General features: G+C 37.1%; 1 protein-coding gene across 1 annotated transcript; it reads left to right on the plus strand.

The window, feature by feature from the left end:
* Positions 1-2,013: 2,013 nt before the first annotated feature.
* LOC112975739 (teneurin-3-like) lies at positions 2,014-20,105 on the plus strand. Its single transcript, XM_026086223.1, has 3 exons — positions 2,014-2,245; positions 16,944-17,222; positions 20,065-20,105. Exons 1-3 carry the CDS (start codon positions 2,014-2,016, stop codon positions 20,103-20,105), a joined length of 552 nt encoding a protein of 183 aa, XP_025942008.1.
* The last annotated feature ends 247 nt before the right edge of the window (positions 20,106-20,352 follow it).

The following is a 20,352-nucleotide window of genomic DNA, read 5'->3' on the forward strand; positions in this document are numbered from 1 at the left end:
GCTACGTATTACGTGTAGTAACAAAGTATTATGCAAAGAGGGTTTTGGGTTGGGATGAGAAGGAGCTACATGAGCTTGGAGACTTGAAAAAAAAAATCAAGTTTATTTGATCTTTGAATACTGTATGTCAGTTTTCCCATAGCACAATTTAGAGATGTTAGGAATTAGTGGCTCTTTAAAGTCTTGAAATGCACAGATGAAGGAAGACATACGCTTCCACCTGAAGTCTTTACACTGCAGCAGAATACTTGTGTGTGTCAGTTAATAGTAATTTTAAATATCACACTTCAGTTTAGCATCAGTAAGATACAAAATTTATAAAATGTTTATATAACTTCTAAATATTTGTGTGGCATATAAACTAAAATATGCTACATGGACATGCATGCATCTACATAGTCATAAATTGAAAAAAACTATTCTACCTTACTACTTTGGGCTTTTTGCTCATGTGAAAATATTTTACGGTTTCTTTTTCCAGTTAAAGAACATTTGAGAATGTAATAAATATAGAAGGGAATTTACTTGAGTGGAAGGCTTCTTTGCTTTGCCTTTTAGTATGTATGTATTTCATGCGATGTAGCACCTAATCTTGAAACTCCTAAATTGAGATTCACACAGGTCAAGAAACGTGAGAGCTTTTCAGAGAATTTCGAAACAGATAGGGTGATAAAAGACCTGCCATTCACAAACTTGAATTACAGTTCAGTAGTAAATTAAATACTCCCTAAAAATCACTTTGAGTGGCAACTAATTTGTTTGATATTAAATATATTTAAAATGAAAGAAGTGAAGAAATCTAAGGCAACCTTGTTTTTGTTGAACAGAGTGAAAATAGCTTGTTGCTTTGTGATATGTGCTGTAAATTATCACTTTAATTCTACATCACACAGGACTTGACTGATAATACAGCTCACTTCATAAAATAATTACTTGTGGTATTTAAGTATCCTAAATTGAGAGGTTTTCCTTGAGACAAGGGAGAGAAACCTAATATATAAGTTGTTCAAGAAGAAATATCAAAAAGACTCAGGAAGTTCATTTGCAAAATGTATTAAAATAATCAGAAATGTTCTTCATTTAGATGTTTTGTCAGCTCTTTAAAGATACAAATTTTATTTTACATTTTGTTTTACTCTGTAGGCATTTTGGTTAAGTGTGCTGGACCCAAGAGACGAAACTGAGAAGTCTTGTTTTTAAAACCAAGTAGAACTAAGCATTAAAGAAAAATAAGATTCTTACAGTGATGTTCCTTAAAAACATAGTGGCAATTATTTGATTGTCATTTCCAACTCAAATATTTAGTTGCTTTTGAGCAGGAATTATATACTGCCTGAGAGAAGCATTCTTACCCATCACCAAGATTGTTTTTGTAGCTTGCTGTGAAATTGTGTGTGTACGTTCTTGATGAGAACAATTTTCTAAGAGTAGAAACGACAGTAAAAGTTGTAGACGTCTATATGGCAGAAACAGACGTTGGAACAGAAGTTTCTGACAAGCAGGAGAAAGTGAGACTTGCTATTTAAGCATACATCTTTCTCGGAAAAAAGACAAAACAAATAATGTATTTACAGGTAGAAAGACATTAGGTGAGTAACACTTTCTTAAAGCTGAAAAGCTAAGGGTTTTTTGTATTTTTTGCCCCAGTTCCCAAGCTGATATTTATAGCAACACTTCAGTCTGGTTTTGGTGTTCTAATCGGCTGTATAGAAATGAGAAGTCTGCTGTGACTGGCACTGCGGCTCACAAGAGCTGCTTGGCTAATCTTTCATCAGGGTACCTCGGATGGACGTGTAGCTTCCGCAGGCCTCTTAAATGTTACRGAGGTGCTTCAGTCCTTGTTGATGGGATTTCCCTTTCTGTTTCAGACGGTCAGGAAGGAATGGCAGCAACTAGAGGCTGTTGTAACCCATCAGTGGTCGTCTTTCTGATTTTGTTGCAGGTGAATGTGAACTGAATGTAGAGGAGAATTCCCAATAAGCTGCCCTGATGTGCGTACAGAAGGAATGAAGTATGGATGTGAAGGAACGTAGGCCTTATTGCTCCCTGACAAAGAGCCGACGGGACAAGGAGCGGCGCTATACGAATTCTTCGGCAGAAAATGAGGAGTGCAGAGTGCCTACCCAGAAGTCTTACAGCTCGAGTGAAACCCTGAAAGCTTTTGATCATGATTCCTCTAGGTTGCTGTATGGAAACCGGGTAAAAGACTTGGTCCACAGAGAAGCAGATGAGTATACCAGACAAGGTAGGCAAGAAGTTTTAATACAAACAGAGTGTATAATTCATTAGTACTAAGTAACAAGGCGTGCCCTCTGTGGGAAGAGTATGTTGTTATACCAACTTTTTCAGTATTCAAAATACTCTACACATGTAGTACACTTCACTTGTATCTCTCTAAATATTTAACAAAGATGGGAAAGCAGTATGTACCATCTTTGAAATAAATAATATACGATGCACAGGAGAGTGAAGTAAATGGCACATTGGGCAATGGGTCAGCGACAACATTGCAAACTCATGTCTCATGTATTCAGTCAGGCCTTACGTTTTAAAAACTATGCCCCCAGCATCCCTTCATCTGATTAACAGATTATCCAAAACTTTGCCACTACAATAAATGTACCTACAATATACATAGTTTCCAAATTAATCAAAATAAGTAAATACAATTGTTCCAGGGAGGCTACACCCTATAAATAGGTTTAGGAAGAAATGTCGTATGTGTGGATGAGTATACAAATAATATAGTAGCTCAGTGTCTTTTATCTTACAGCTCACCAGGACAGTAAAAGAGCATTTTCACAACTGYTGACTGAGTAAAGTAAAATATTACACGATGAAGGTGTATTTCTTAGTGGATAGATATCCAGACTAGATGCTAACTGATTGCTAGCTATCACTGTTGAATTTTTAAGTTACAAGTCCAGGACTGGAGAGACATGAGGTTGTACTTAAAAAAGGTCCCATTTAGGGTTAGGCACTTAGGCGTCAAGTTCCAGAATTTCTAGACTCAAAACTGTAATCTCTGGAATTGGCATTCCTACAGTTCTACCACAAAGCTACATCATGTAAGGGAAGGAAAGATGAAATGTGCGGAGTGCTGTAGCCCAGCTATCTAAAAGGATAAAGGCCAAGAGCTGTGTGAACCTAAGCCTCAGTCCTTCTGTATAAAGCTGTCCTCTCTTTTATGGGGAAGACAAGATTTAGGGGTAGAAAAGAGAGCTTTTTTCATGTGAGAAAGTCTTTTAGTTTTACTTTTAGAAATACTTTAAAATATTTTTTCCCTATTGGTGGTTTTTCTTTGTTCCAAGTAGAATAACTTTACATTAGAATTAGAGCTGTGCAGATGGTGTTGACTTTTTTTTTCCCCCTACAAATGTTTGCAAAGGAAATAAAAATATTTCTCTTAAGCTCATGTAACTGAGGATTGCTGCTACTGTAGTCTGTCTGCTTTCTGCTGTGTATTTTTGGTTTCTGTGATGTATTGAAACCAGGTCATCACTACTTCCTAGTTTTTAAGTGATTAGTCACCTTCAACCAGTTAGTTTTCTAAGAACCGTACTGTAGACACTTTCTTAGTGCTAGTGGACAAAATCATATCAAAACTAAACATTTCATTTATTTAATGTTGCTTAACTAGAAATTCATAAACTGTTGCCTAAACAGAGTGCTGTTTTTCTTAAATAGAAATAATGAAATGGAAGGAGTCAGGTAATTTGGCACGTTATGGGTGTTGGTGCCTTGGGGTTTGGTTTGTTTTTTTCCTCTCTCCATTTCCTTCAGAAAGGTGTGTAATATTTAGCTAAGACTTATTGCTGACTGTGCAATACATTACACATCTCCAGGCCTAAAATGACAGTCAGAAATGTGTAGGGTCATCTTCATCTTGTGGGCTCAGCACTGTCATCTGTGCCTCTGATTTTTTCTCACTGTCCTTTTTGTGTGGCGTATTGCCTTTCTCTAATGCTTGCTGTTTTAGAACCTTTGGGGACTACCTGCAGGTTTGATGGGGTCAGGTTATGGAGGGCTTGTTTTGCAGTCTTAGGTGCTGTGTTCCTTTGATTCGTCTCTGACTGAGAGGATTTACTGCTTCTGGCACTGGAAGCATTCTGTGCAAAAGGTGATCAAGGTCATTCCAAAGGTTTCTAAATAATATATAAAACCATACTTCCCTCTATTTTTCTTTTTCTTGTCTAGAAATAGAGTGCAGATATGTAGCTTTGACAGTACTAGCGTGCTAAATCAACAGGAAGTAAACCCGCAAGCAAAAAAAGTCAATTTTTAATAAATGCCTTTAACTGGCATTTTTTTTTAAATTAATCATTACCAGTGGTTTCATTTCTTCTGCACAAACTGTATAAAATATTATCAAATTTCAAGTGTCCAGAGGAAAGCTGCTGGAGCAGTTATTTGAGTTTGTTGATCACAGGTCTCTTATCTGGCCCAATTTAAACACGTGACTGTGTAGCTGTTGCTGACCGTTCTGGAGTAAGACCCTTCAAAGCTCTCTGTTAATGAACCGGAGCTTTACCACCTCTTCTTCCTGCTTTGTCTCAGTACACATCGTTGTGCTTCTTGCTCCCCAAAATCCCGTGATAGAGTTCAGAAAGGGATGTTGACCTAAAGAGCTAAGTGTGCCCCATTTGGTATTAGCTTTATCCCAGGAAATCTTTTCTTTTGTAGAGGAAGTTCCTCAATTATCAGTTCCAGTCACAGAATTGTTTTTTTCAGTTCTGTTCAATTTCTGTTGCTTGAGATTAATTGCATAAATAGAAATCAGCCTAAAGAGAAATGCTTGTCATTTTAATTCTTAAAAATAGCATTTTAAACACATGTTAAAATATTTTAACATGAAGTTATTATATAACTGTTAGTATCTTGGTATTTTTTGAAGCCAAGAATATAAGTCATATCACATACTGAAGAGCTGTGATTTGATGTAGGCAACATGTTTTAAATGAACTTCAACAAGAGGCTACTGTGGTTTCCTTCTCTTCTTCTCCAGCCCCCTCCTGTATTGCAAGACTGTTTTTGTTTTGAAAACCTTTAAACAAGAATTGTTTAATCTACTATTTTTTGGAGCTTAGTGATGGGAATTAACCAAAAATGAAAATAAATGCAAGATTTTAAAAATTGATAAGTCTAGGAATAATTAAGCTCAGCAGCCAATGTATAAATGAAGACCTTAAGCTTTTTTTCCATTAAAAACATTTTTAAGCTAGGTGTGCAGTTTTACATTGCATGTTTGAGTAGATACTGAATCTCATGCTTGAGAGTGGATGAAGCACCATGCAAGACTACTTTCTTTTCAAGTTGTGTCAATAAGATTGTCTGCTGTTTATGGTGTAGAGAGGAGGATGACTCCTATTTACTTATGCTTCAAAGTATCCACCTATAATGAGCAGCCTGATTTAAATGTACGACTTTTCTAATTGAATTCAGTGACCTAAATGCTTATACTTAGGAATATGCCTAAGTACCTTGCTGAATCCAGGATTAAAGCTGACTATATGAAGTCTAATTTCTCTGTTGCACGGAGAAATTCCTGTGTTAACAAAATTATATTTGTCTGTGAAGAATTATACTGTACATAAGAGACTGCTATCCTAAAATATCTGAAAGTGTTACATGACTATGGATTGTGAGGGAAGGATTGTAGAAATAGTGAAAGATATTTTTTAATTTAGTTTGGAAAAAATAATTGAAACTACAGCAATGAGAAAATAATTTGATGGGGGTCGTGAATCGAACCTGCAAGATTCAGAAGAATTGAAAAGCTTTTTATACAGCTGTATTATGTTTGTAAAACTAACACAAGCAGGCAAAGACTACTTTATTTAAAAACAGATATGTTTTAAAAGGAAGAGGAATATGCAGTATCTAATAGGCAGTCCCCTTGGAGTAAAATCCATATTAAATGAACAGATCTCATGCTGCTCTCAAACAGGAAAAAGAATAGTTATTTGTTCCATTTCAAATAATTTTGTTGTTGCACAAGTGTGTCATGGTCTTGTAGTGTGATCCACCAGTCAAGTCAGTGAGCTTCTTTGCAGGAATGGGAGGCTGACCCATGCGCACAGGTGGCAACATATGCTCTAGTTTGTGCCTGTGCATATTTTCAAACAAAATAATTGCTGCACTGTCTGAGAACTGTGTGAAATAAAAAGCTGAGCTGCGGGAGAGCTTTTACTAATAGGAGACCTGATGAGGTAGCATAGCTTTTGTTAAATTTTTGCTTTTTGAAAGCTTGATTCAACTATGCTTTAGCCTGCAGGTAAAGTTAATTGGTCCTTCTAGCTGGCAGTGAGAATGAGTTCACTGTGTTTATCATCCTGCACAGTTTCTTGTTAGCCCAGCTTCAACTTCAATTTCTTTTCATGCTGCCCATTTCAGTTTTGCAGGAGAAAGTACTTCTATGCATGTTTTCATGTCTTTCCTCTTATGGGATACTCTAATGCCTAAATTAGCTCAAATACCCTAATAACTCCTTGGACCAGCACAAGGAGGGGCTGAACTTAAACAAACAAAAAAGAATTTCTTTCTTTGACAACAAGCTGGATAACTGTTACGAGGTTGCTGAAAAGCAAAGCCACATAAAGTATATTATGCTGTACCGAAGTAYTGTAGCTTGTGTTCAGCCCTCACTCCTGTGACAGTTAGACCTACGTGCTGGAAAAACCTCACCATTCAGCAAAAGAAGGACAATTTTATTTTATTATTTAAGATATTAAACACTGTCAGGGATACTTTTTAAGAGTTCAGAATGCTGAAAGATTTAATCATGACATCTATCCTAATGTAATGTGATTTCAAAGTTTATTGCTTTTAAACATTAGCTACTCAAAATGATTCATTTGGATAGCAAATGATTAATCTTTTTAGTCACCATAAATGTCAACTGTAGGATTAAAGGATTTAAATGGCCATGGTTTTCAACCTAAAATTCATGTACTTAAGACTTACCTATCTATCCTGCCATTGCTTCAGACAGGAAAGACCATTTCTGACCTTCCCCTGCCTGTGGCTTATTGATGGACTAATTTTGACTATTGGGTAGGCAAGTGATTCTCTGTAGAACTGAATCAGTCTGTTTTGCAGATGACTTACAAAAAGGTATGAAATGATATATAAGTGACTTTGCCTTGCTGACGAGCAAATTAATCACCATTCAGTGCCATTGCAAGTGCAGTCTCTTAGAATTTAAGGCAACTATTAGAATTAGCATTTTATGTTTGTGAAAGATGTGTCCCTTATTGTGATTATGACAGATACTTTTTTGTTATGCTAAAGCATGGCCACCTGCAGAATCTGCCTGATTTGAGAGGATCTCTCTTGTACAAAGTGAAAGTGACAGTACATTCTGGATAGTTTTGTGGCCTTCAGCTAGACACGTAACCTTCTGCCAGAGGTGGTGGTTTTTTTGTTGTTTTGGGTTTTTTTTCTCTCTCCTTGCTCCCCTAATACAGGGATAATAATACTTACCCAGCTCACAGGCATGTTGGGAAGATTAATTAGTTTATGTTTGTAAAATGCTTTGAAGATGAAAAGCGCTGWAAGTGCTAAGTAATATTATCATCTTCCATTTCTATGCTAGTTACTTCTTAAAGCAACAATAAAAAGTTAATTGGTTTTCAGGTTCCAGGTGATAAGGATCTGTTGACTTTTGAAGTTATTCTATTAGCTACAAAGTGCTACTAAGAAAAACATTTCACTTTCATTTGATTAGGAGTGTATTTAGCCCTCACTCAGCAATACACGCACTTTCTCTAAGGTATTCATCCAGCTGAAATTGGCCCCTTGTGGGTCATGGTCTGTAGATGAGCTATGGATCTGGAGACAAAGGGCAACTGTAATTCTCCAGGGAAAGATCAACCTTAGTTATTGGCTGTAAGTTACTTGAGCAGGCGTTTCTACACAGCCTTGGTCCACAGAGTAAAAATCTTGTTTTTGACTAGTCCAGTTGCAAAATAGAGCCTTTATCATAATGATTAAGGACCTATAGGATGAGCAAGGGGCCTTCACAAGGAATTTTCTTTTGGTGGAGAGGAAGGTATCATAGAGGGTCTGTAATTGCTTTTCTTTTCTGCTCTAACTCATATGCAGAGATGTAGATGTTCCTTCTGTTCATAATAAAAACTGAACAGAGGATTGAGGAGATAAATGGATAAATGAGAAGATGACCTCGGCGTGTTAACATCTACAGAGAGAATGAGGAGAGAAAAGTGTGTAATCAGAGACAAGGGGGAAAGGAACAAAAGAGGCTGAAGAGTCCTGTCTGTTGATTTAGTGCTTAGGGCCAAGACTCAGGACTGTAGGCCAGATTGTGAGTGATTGCTTATTCAATGACTGGCAAATAAGTGTGGAAAGGGAGGCAGAGATGTAAAGTAAGAATAATTCCTCAGAAAGTTCTTTGATACTCTCTGAAATTGGTTTGTAAGATGTCACAACTTTATTGGCTTGAGAGCCGATACTTAGTGTTACTTAGCTTATTAAAGCCAAAAGAGGAAATGGAAGTGAGCCAGCCGAACATGTTTGCCCCAAATTTTGTCTGTAATTTTTTGCTTTGTGGTGCCATAAATATGTCCGAGTCATAAACCCTTTCTCTTCTTCAGATAATGGACGTTCTGCTAGAAAATCTAAGTTAAGAGAATACTATACTACATTTGGTATGGAGATTTACAGAATGCCTTGGTAGGGGGTGTGAAAGAAAGTGTGTGTGAGTAATACAGGTTTTTATTTGTGCAAATATCCTTGGATCTGTATTCTTTCTTGTTTCTAGAACTTATTCACAAGGATGGTCCGAGAGGCTTATTCTGTTCATGCATTGCAGAACAGAGTCCTGTGAACGTGGGATACTTGGTTATGAAATTCTACAAATAAAGATATAGGGGCTTCTCTGAATAGGATATTTTTTCCTTTATACCATGTAAAAGCCTGTTGAGCTAATCAAGTTCTCTCCCATGCTGTGAGCCATATCCCCCTGTGGGTCTATCCACTCACCTGTGGTGGCAGCCATGCCTTTCCCACTTGGAAAGGTAGAAATCATGGTAGACAATTCTTTCTTCCACATCCGGAGGAACAGCAGGGAGCCTGAGTCCTATTTTGTGTGCTTTTCTTCATGCTGCCTGCTTCCTCCTCAACTTCTTTCCCCATTTCAAGCCGTATGTCATATCATTAGCATCCTACTGACCTTAATGTGGCAGTTCATACCTGTCAGATCTATGGTTTCAGGCTCTGTGCAGACTGGATATCCATCATCTCTGTATTGCTTACCCTTGAGTCATATTTTCTTCCCATCTATCAAATTTACGCTTTGTTTATATTTTGCAATAAATGGAAGCTGAGATTTTGATGATATGCACTGATGCCAGCATCTGAAGATTAAGATAGAGGCCTAAAGAGTCTATCCTGTCATTCTGGTCCTGATGAAGACTTCATGCTCTCTGCTGCTCATTGAGATGGGTTTCTTTTCTAAATCCATAGAGTCATCTGTTCCCCACCACCACCATGTTCTGGACACCTGAGTTAGTTTCTGTTAATTCAATAATCTAAAGTCCAAATTTATGTTTGTAAAACCAGATTTTTGTATAAATTCCAAAATCTAGAACCTGAATGTATAAATTATTAATTAATTTACAGGAACATGATTGCTGATGATGTAGCTTGAAGCTTTGAGTTCTGCAGTTGGGCCTGATGATTAAAACTGTTACTATTAACATGCAGAAAAAATCTGGTTTAGATATTTTTCTGATATTGCAGAATTTCCAAATCGCTACATCTCTTACTGAACTCTGAAATTATCTTCAGTTGGCCTTAATCTTACTCTGTGGTAACTTCAGAAGAGCTTGGTGTACAGTCCTTTATTCTGCCACTGGATTAAGAAGTGCTTCTGTTTGATTGTCTGCATTAGCACTGAGGATGCCCTGCCACCAGCAAGCCTAACAGCAAATAAAATTATGGGTCCCCCAAATCACATTGGCTGCAGAGAAGAGTCTGCATGTTTGGATGCTAGCTTGGGAAAACAGTGTAAGGAAATTATTGTGTTCCCTTCCTAGCTCTTTTGCTCTGTTTCTTCAAGCATAAACTTTTACAGGTCAATCAGTCTTTCCTTGTGATTCTGTAGTTTAATGTCAGTAAGAATACATGGCTAGTCTAAATATCAGGTTTTGAGATGCTTTAGTTCTCTCTAAGCCATAGTATTTTTGTTTTAGTTTGTAGAATTTTGAGTAGGTTTTGAGTCTTCTTGCAAAGTGGCACAGTAAGTGCAGCTCAGACAACTCTGTATATCTGGCACTAATTCTTTCAGAAGTCACTGAGACTATGTGACTTAGTTCCCCATCTGCTTTTGACAACCCATAAGGAACAGGAGAACTGTGTGGTTAATGTTTGCTCAGAACACTGAGCATGTGAAAAATTATATGCACTCTGCGTTATGTGCACTATGCACAGTTGTTGAGTTTTAATATAATTTAATGCTGTTTGTTATTGTGTATTTTACTGGTGTATTGGAGAAGCAATTCTCTTTCATATGAAATCTTGGAGCTTCAGTCTAAAAGGGGTAGTGAGAAGAAAAGGCAGTTGAGTGAACTGTGAGTAGAGCAGAAAGGTCAAGAAAGAGATTAAGAGGTGAAGAGGAGGAAGTGTGTGATGAGTGAAGAGAAAAAGGAATTAAAAACAGGCGAAAAATGTGATACAGTGAATTAGGTTGGTTTAGACATAATGTATCATTTTCACAGAGCAAAAAAGAAAATCAGAATGAAGTAATAACAAAAAAATATTATGCCAAATCAGAATGAAAATATATGTTAACATATGCAAAGCTTATTACTTGTCAGTCTTCTCTGCAGTTTCTTGCACACTGGCAAGCAGGACTCTAAGTACAGCCTTGAAAACTCCTATTTAGTAAATGTGTTGTGGAAGTTGTGTGACAGAGGAGGTGGTATCACATCTGTTGCTCATTCTCTGCTTTCTTTTCTGCAACTCTGTTCTACCTGCTTACCACTCTGAATGCTAAAGACAGCATGTGTAGACTTCTCATCGAAGTTTTATAGCAAAAGATAAGAGGCCTGGCACGCTCTACTTTTTTTTAATCTCTGTCCTTTCATTTCCTGCAATTTTGTTACCCTGTTGTACATTTGCTTCCAGTACTATGTCCTTCCTCTCAAGACCCTTCCTTAGAAAGGACCACTTAAGTCTGCCATGCTGTCTTTGTCTCAGCAAATGGAAAAGATCTCTCTTTTTTTTTTTAATTACAAAAAAGTTGCATTTCTTTTCCCTTAAGAAACCAGCCAGCATTGACACTTGGAAATAGAGGGCGTTTAAGATCCCATAGGATCACTTGGGACTCTTGCTAAACCAGGCCAGCTCTGCTCTGGGCGTTTAGGAAGACGACATCTTCCCCATGTTCTTGGTGGTCCTGTAGTGACTAGCTAGTGTCCTCAGAGTAGAGAGGACAGTTTTGCTGTTTATCATCTTATGCAAAGGAGCTCTTTTTCTATTGTTTGCTTGCCTGTAATTTAGCTCTGTATTTTTTATGAATTGGTAGGGTAAACAGGCCACCCAATCTTCTGTTAACAGAGCTATTCCTCTGGACTTATCATATGTGTGAGTTATGAAGACAAGGTTACTGCTAAACCAGGTCAGTCATACCAAGCTCTTGATGGTGCAGAATCCCAGCCTCAGTAGGTCTTTTTGAGCAGTGAATAATGACAGTGTTTCAAGTGTGGTGCTGCTGTGTACTGGCTTCTGCTCTGCAGAAAGTATTCGGAAGTACTGAGAATGAGCTCCAAGTAAGGAGCCTGGGATAGAAAAATGTGCTCACTATATATATTAGCTAAGCACAATGCAAAAACAAGTAATTTTCCCATATCAAAATAGCAAAAACCAACACAGTTGTTACAGTTAACACTTTGACATCATTGCTGCTTATGCTGTGTATTGCAGGGGCAGCATGATAAGGATTGTATTATGAGGACATGATTGAATGCACTTGTTTACAGACTCAGAAAAATTGAGAGAAGTATTTGTCCTCATTTGCTTTCTAAATAAACTAGAATTCTTTTTGTTAAAAAAAAAAACACAACAGATTAAATAGGAAAACAAGGAAAAGTAAGGAACAAGATAAAGGCAAGGAGACTGCTTCTTCTGAGGACCATGATTGTGTTCTGTTTTGCATCTGTCTTGCTCTAGTTATTTCACAATTTATTTTTCTAAATTCACTAAGTTCTTTTCTGTGATGGGTTATCACAGAGTGATTATAGGGAGTATGTGTTTGAGAAGTGATTTTTGAATGACATGAAGGTGGTTGTGTTACAGGGAGWCAAAAGAAAGCAAGATGGGAAGGAGGAATGTTGCAAAGTCTAAGATTAGAAAGGGGACTGGCAAGTAATGAGAGATGCAGAGAAACCAGAAATGGAATAAAATTTAATCAGAAATATAAACAAGAGCAGAAATAAACAGAATTTTTGCATGAGCCTGAATGGGGCTTGGGACTTCACTGCCTTTTTGGTACTATCTCTATCCGGTTATGCCAAAGTCAAAGTTAGCAAAGGCACTCAAACTATAATTCCTCTGGTTTAAAAGTGGTGTGTGTGTGTGTGTGTGTTTTATGCTAACTAGGCAGATGCTTTGGAGGCTCTTCAGTTTTGAAGTACTTTTTTTTTTCCTTTCTCTCTCCTCATTCCAAAATAGTTTATAGTTGCTGAAATCTCACTTTGTAGAATCCTCAGTGGTAAATGAATTGCTAAGGACAGTGGTGCAGTCTGGAGGCACTGATGTATTCTCTGTTGGATTTTTTTTTTGTTCCTTTTTTTTGTTTCTTTTTCATTTTTTGCAGTTTTGTCATTTTAAGAGAATATCTCTGTAAGTGTGTATATTAGGTTTGAATTAGAACAAGGACTGACAATTGAAAAACCATGGGAATTTCTTTTGTTGTGTAGTCCTCTTCTAAAACCCTTTTTCACAGATAATATTTCTGACTTGAAGCTTAAGTTATTGTGGATGTCTTTGAATAACTTCTCCAGTTTAGGCCAAGGGAATAAATGAAGTATAAGTACTGTAGGTTCCCATTTAGTTTCAGATGGTAAATTCTGACTTTCTAAAATAATACCTAATTTCTGCATACCTAGGACTTGCTTATGTATGCGGTATTTGATTAATTTAATTACGTTTGTCTAGAAATGTTGATGACTTAACCAGTGCAGTCCTGGTTGAGAAATTATTAATTAAAAAAAAATACCAGTATCCTCCTTTTTGTATAGATTTAAGCAAGGAAGTTAGAGGCATACCAATCATATGTGGATTWTTGCTTAACCAGAAAGTAGTTGCAGTATCTCAGGTGGGTGCATGTGGTTACTGTTAGCAAATGCTGTATTTTTAACAGTGATTGCACAGGCTCTTGAAAGTTATTTTAGTGTTATTACCTTAATTTCCTTCTTGCCTGGACAAATGGATGGTGTCAGCATTCCTTATGCTAACCATAAATTGATACTCTTAGCCAAGAGAAGTGCAATATCTAATAGTGGAGTGGCAGTAACAGCATTACTGTCAGTTTTTAAAACCTAGCTTCATGATACATCGTCCCAAATGGTCCCCAAACCCTAAAGTTGCCTCTAAAACAAGTCTCCTTGAAATACTGTGTCTCTCTTTTTTGTTTTGTTTTTTTTTTCATTGTACACTTTATAATCTTTCTTTAAAGGAAAGAAAAAAACACAAAGCATTATTCCTATCTATTTACACTTTACTACATTTTCTTCTCGGAAATTATTTCATTACAGTCTCCAAGCTGTTTTTAAGTCTTTATGAAATGTTGAGGCACCTATTGTCAGTGGAGGAAATTGCAAAAGTGTGTGTAGTATAAAAACTGATGCTTAAATCCCTCACATTGAAGTAATTCTGGAAAAGCTAATTAAAAACTGTAAGAACATAGGAGGGAGAACATCTTCTCCATGCTCTTTTGCCACTGAGCCCCTACAATGTCCTTTGCAAGCTTAAAAAAAGGGKTTTTTTTGTCTCGTTCTTTAGGCAGGTAAGAGCACCCATTCCATTCTGCTGCTATTGCTTCTGTGCCTCAGCCATGTTTATCTTCCCCCAGATGCTCAAAGTTTCTAGACTTTTTGTTCTCATTGTTTGGGAACCTTAGGATGATGTAGAATTTTTGTATCATGTATGTGTATTTCCTTTGGCATATTAGTTCTTACACAAGCACATATTTTCCATGCCAACTTTTTGTTTGTTTTTCATTTGTGTAGGCAACTTACGGGGAGTACAATCCTCTTAGTAAGCTTTTAAGAGAGTTTTAATTCAGGAGATGATTGAGCCTGCTGTTTATAAAGCTGGTGCAGCRTTTCTGGGATATGCTGTTTTCTTCTCAATGTAGTGAAAAAGATTTAATATATTGGATGTGAGAAAACAATATACAAACCACCTTCTCTGTCTTCAGAGTTGCAATGGAGCTTTGGTTTGGTTCTGTGACATACTGGTTTGGTTCTCTTACCATTTGTAAGAGGAACAAAGCAGAAAGCAGAAAAAATTTCATGTGGATACGGACCATTGTAAACTTAAAGTAAAAAATAAATAAATAAATAAGATCCACTAATAACTGGTAACTGGATAGGTGGTAGGTTGTGCCTGAGACTGAGCATCCTAGAAGGTGGACATGGGTGGTGTTATATAATGCCTGAAGTAGTTTCTCTTGCAAAAAGTGGTTTGAATAGAAGAAAAAAAAAAAAGTAAAAAGGCTCAATAGGTCTCTTCAAATCAATGTGTCTGCACAGATGGCTCCATAAATGCTTTTCTGAGTGCAGAGAGGTGGTCCATGCATTCAGGCAGGCACAGAGCCCTGTGCTGCAGAGCCCCATCCCTACCATTTTGCAGGCTGGCTGAGTAGTTGCAGATTGCTGTACTCCTGCTACAGGTGCTATAACTATAGCTTGAGAGGCAGTGTCTCTGTCCCTCTGCACCCTCTACTGCACCCAAATCTCTCAAGGCAGTATGAGGTTACAGAAACCCTAGATAACATCTTAACCTGGTAGCATTGAAGCCAATGGCAGTTTTGTTACTGACTCAGGTAACACTGTCTTTCATCAAAAATACCTCTTTCCTCTCCATTTTGCTTCCCAAAGCACTGTTCGGGTTCTTGGAACCGCTATGGTGCTGTGTGTGCAATTGTATGTACACTTTAGCTGTTGTGTATGATGTACACAGGCATGCATAAAGTCAGGACATAAAGTCCTGACTTCAGAAAACTGCTTAAAAATGTCAATTCACATAATAATGTATCAAAGATAAAAACAGTGTTCTAGGCTGTCACTCAGCATGTTTACCAAAATGCAAAATAATATGCATTTTAGGCACTGTATTATATTCTGCTTGGACCCTGTTACCACTGGGCACTTTTTTGGCCTGTCTGCTTCTCATATTAGTTTAAAATCTCTCAAAACCTGAGAATTCACATGATACGACAGTTTTTAAAATGACGAGATACTATCAGTGTGCCTGATGCTCATTCACTGTTCTTACAGCCTTCACACAGTTCAATCATCGTCCTACGTATTTACTGCTTTTATATTTACCTCCCCAGATGCATTTTAATTCAGATATTTATTCATAGCTGCATAATAAATATACTTTGATTTGTACCTAATTATAGTAACTGATTTTTATTATTTATGAAAGTCATTGTCAGAATCCGTTCTCAGTTCTGACTGAGAAGAAACTACTGCGACAACTTCATATGACCACAACAGTAAAGCAATTAACTGGCTCACTAAAAACTAGTCAATGGCTATGGCACTAACTCTTAATATTTCAGGAATTATTTACACTTCTGTGTTCATACTTCTCCAGGTCTTTTACTTTCTAATTAATAGGAGTCTGTTCTTGTTGCATTATAAGCTTTAACGATCTTATCAACATGTATTTTTGCTAAGCAAATGTCTAATTTTGGAGAAATTAGGATTCCTATCCGAGTGTGGCTAACAAAAATGAATATCTGTTCTAATTTGTTTCCAGAGCTATGAAATAGTGGGGCGCTAGAGTGGAAAAGCATTATGGGTATAGGCATGCAAATGAGCATGCCAAATGTCTGTATATCATAAAATGTCTTAAATCTATAGACGTAAAAGCAGGATGAAGACATAGCCATTAAAAAGGCAGTAATTTTTGAGTGTCACATAATTTAGACACTAAGTTATTGAAGTGTCATGGGTTTATTGCACCTAATTAATACAATCATTTGGGATTCACTTATGTCTCTTGCTCTGCCCCAAAACAGAGGCTAAAAGTCTGGTTAAAATATACAGACTTTGCTTCACCAGTAAAAGCCTAAAATGTTTCTCAAAATATTGAGAGATAAAAAAAAAAATGGCACCTTACTACAGTCTTGCAGTTAGTGATTGAAAGCATTCCTATTCATTTATGTTCTTGCATTAAAATAGGGCAGAAAGATCCAATGTTGATCAGCTGAGTTCTCTTGCCACTTTAAACTTTCTTCCCTTGCCACAATAGGTGACATCTGGGTGGGAAAATATCCTGTTGCTTAGGCCTCTAGCCAGGACAAAAAGAGATAATCCTGACAAATACCTTGTTACTGCTTTCACACTTTTGAAAAGTGAAAAAGGCTGTCATTTATTTTTAATCCTTTCATGTGCTGAATTGGCTTTCCTTAGTTTACAGGTTCTGTTGTGTTTCTTTCCAACCTGAGAGCTCTTCTGATGTGTGTAAGCAGTTGACAAAACAGTGGCAAGGTAGGGAGAATGAAAAGGGGCTCTGCGGAGAGCCAGAGACAAGCGAATCCACTTGATCGTGATACTTGGGGAGTCTTGACAAAACACCTTGTGTGATACCTGAGACAATTCTACACATGAAGAGATTTTTATTTTTAGCTTCTTTAAAAGAAAAAAAAAACATTCTCACCTTTTGTTATCTTTTTTTCCCCTAATCAGGACAGAATTTTACCCTAAGGCAGTTAGGAGTTTGTGAACCAGCAACTCGTCGAGGACTGGCATTTTGTGCGGAAATGGGGCTCCCCCACAGAGGTTACTCTATCAGTGCAGGGTCAGATGCTGATACTGAAAATGAAGGAGTGATGTCTCCAGAGCATGCCATGAGACTTTGGGGCAGGGGGGTCAAGTCAGGGCGCAGTTCCTGTCTATCGAGCCGTTCCAACTCAGCCCTCACTCTGACTGATACCGAACACGAAAACAAGTCCGACAGTGAGAATGGTAAGTTCTTACATGTATGCACGTATATAAATCAATGTTTTATATGCTCTTTTGTTTGACGCTTGATTCAAGGAATGACCTTGAATTATGTATCTATTTATTTTGTCTCTTTCACCCCCAGAAAAGTCAATATGTAGTATCAGTCCTAAATTATGCAAGCTGTGAGTGTGATGTTTTAAGCTGTAATTTTGAAAAAGTTTAATGACAAAAAAGACTAGCTCTGACTTATCTAGGGCCATGTCACCTGTTATCCTTTGTGGAATAGAAAAGTAAGCGGTGATAAAGTTTATCCCCAAGGCCAGCTAGCAGTCAAAGATGTCTTTGTAAATTCCTCTTTAAGACATCTCAGAGAAGTTGCAGCATCTGAGAATGGATGAGTGAGCACAAAGAATAGTTTATTAACAAGGCTCAAGTGACTGAAAAACAAATTTGTTCATGCTTTAAACTTACTGGTTGATGAGAGCAATTAAAATTGTGGTAAAGAGGGAAGCGTGTCCTTTGTGCCTGAGGGACTGGATTCCCGTGCAGTTAAAATCCACAAGAAGTCTAAACAGCAGCTTCGTAGGATGTGGGGATATGACCATTGTATTTAAGGCTTAGTGTTTAAATGAAAAGAGGCTAATACAATTGCCTGATTTATTTTTAAAGCTTTTCAAAATTTCTTACCCCAACTTGAGGCTGTGAATTGACCTGACGTGGTGCTAAATGCTAAACACATGGATCTTAGAAGACATTTGATCTTTAACTTTACATTTGCAGAAGATTTTCAGCTTTATTAATATTAAAATATGATTATTTTGTTAACATTTGACATCGTATGTGACAAATTCAAAAGAGGAACAAAGAAAAAGCATAAAAATGAAAATTAGAGTGATGGCTATTGCTAGATGTCTGCACTTCATTTTTATTAATTTAYTAAACCTGTCAGCTGTACAATAGCAAAGGCAATTTTATTACTATCCTCTGGGTACAGCTGTATCACATTGTGGCAAAGGGCAATGTGAGTGTGTATGAATTGTGATTCTTTTTAAAAAAAAAAAAAAGATTTTTATCTTAAACTAGAAGCAGTGATGTGTTACCCTACCTATTAATTATTTTACTTTCAGTTTGAGAAGACAAAACCAAAGCTATATTTTGGTATTACTCATACTCATTGCCTTTCCCCAGCGGCTGGTTCCAACTGAAGACGCCTGTGCAGGATGGCTGTCTCAAATGGGATTTTTGTGTTGGGATTAATGCTGTGTGCCTGAGGAGACAGCCCTCCAAGAACACTCTTGCCTCATATTTGGAAAAATTGTTTTGAGGCAGAGGGAATTTTTGACAGAGGAGGGTAGGACTATTTGCCACTCTCCCTTTGGAAGCAGGGATTGTGTTGGATGAGTTGTGATCTCTCTGCTTGCAAATGATCTAGAATAAGTTGTTGGGCAGTCCTGCGGTTTTCCTTCTGAAAGGTCCGTGCTGAAACAGGCTCCCTCAAGTGTTTTGTAAAACCCTAGGTTAATGATCTTTAATAAGACATGTAAAGATACAGCTGTCTAAGGAAATTCTGCATTACCAAGGAGACAACTGCTTCAGAAATGTAATACTTCAGATACATTTTTTTATGAGCTTTACAATTTTAAAAATAGCAAAATGTCTGGTTACAATATGCCAAAACTCCCTCCGTGAGGGATGTTTTATTTTTAATGTGTGAGAAAACTGCAAATACGTTAGAAAAGACATTCTGCACTGGTTGGATTTATGCAAGAAGAGTGTCTGATGTTTTAGATACAACTTCAAAGAAGAGTTTAGTCACTAAAAAGGATTACAGTTGATTTATTTATTGATAGGGAGGCCAGCAGTCCCAATTAAGAAGGTACTGGGACTGCTGTGAGGCTAATGAAATTTTGATGGCTTGAAAGTCCCCTGGGGTTATGAAACGTATATAACTCGGACCATGTCATGGGTCTCCATTTCAATGGAGATGTTACACAAGTGGTGAAAAACTTAATCTTCTTGGCATTTTTCTCTGGATTTTGTTTCCACCGAACATGGGAGATTCGGCCAAGAAGTGACTTTATACATATAGTCGGAACTCAGTATGTTAAATGCTCATGATAGAATAGAAAATATAATTTAAAACAGGGATACAGTATCATCCTGGCACACACATTCCCCAATCTTAGGACCACACTACAAGTTTGAGTTCTGGTAATTTATGGCCTATAATTAATAGCTGTACTAGTCTGACAAATCTGACCCGGCTTTGAAACCAGAGCTAGAATTACAATGTGTCTGTCCTATGCACTTCATACCTCTTTCCTGTGTTTGAAAGCTTCCTGACTGAATTTCAATTGAACTGTTTTACAAGGAAATGCATTTCTATGCAAGAGATTTACCTCTAAAGTAGATAAGGAGCAATGGGTTGTGATGATCAAAACACAACACCAGAATATACTTTCCTCACCTCAAAGGGCCCAATTCTGCAAGTGATGCAGACTGTTCACTCAGGCAAACAAGTCACTGTTTTTAGTACGTTACCATAAGCAGGCCTCATTGGAGTTATTGGATCTACTTATGATGGTGAGAATTTATCCTAAAGGTTTATGAACTTAGAATTATAACTATTTGTTGAATGTGCTTGGGTTGTTTTTGTGGCACTTCTTCTTCCCCCCCCCCCCCAATAGGGCAAGAATAGAAGCGCAACGTGATTTCTGTTCTTTCCTTATAACTGTTGTGTTTATTTGCTCTTTAGAAATCATAGTAGATGGCATCTCCTTCAGAAAGGCAAAACTTTAGTTGCATAGTTACATGAATATGTGTAAACAGAATTTGTTAAAGATAATAACTTTTATTCATTCAGGCCTCAACAATGTGTCTAAAGAGCCTGCTAAAGCCACCTAAATTTGTGCATAATATTGGCAGAATTAGTTTCTTTACAACATCTGTTGCAAATGATTAAATCACAAAATTTTAAGTATACTAATAATATATTATGATTACCAACAGAATTTTTTTAGAAAAATTAGAACTATTTTCCAAACATGGGGGAATATAGATGCATTCTCACTTCAAGGTCTTGGGTTACTGCTGGGTAAATCATTCTAAAGAGAAATATTTTTCTTCTTTACGCTGAGATTCTCATTCAAAT

Source organism: Apteryx rowi, unplaced genomic scaffold (assembly GCF_003343035.1).
Source record: "Apteryx rowi isolate R43461 unplaced genomic scaffold, aptRow1 scaffold_687, whole genome shotgun sequence".
NCBI lineage: Eukaryota > Metazoa > Chordata > Aves > Apterygiformes > Apterygidae > Apteryx > Apteryx rowi.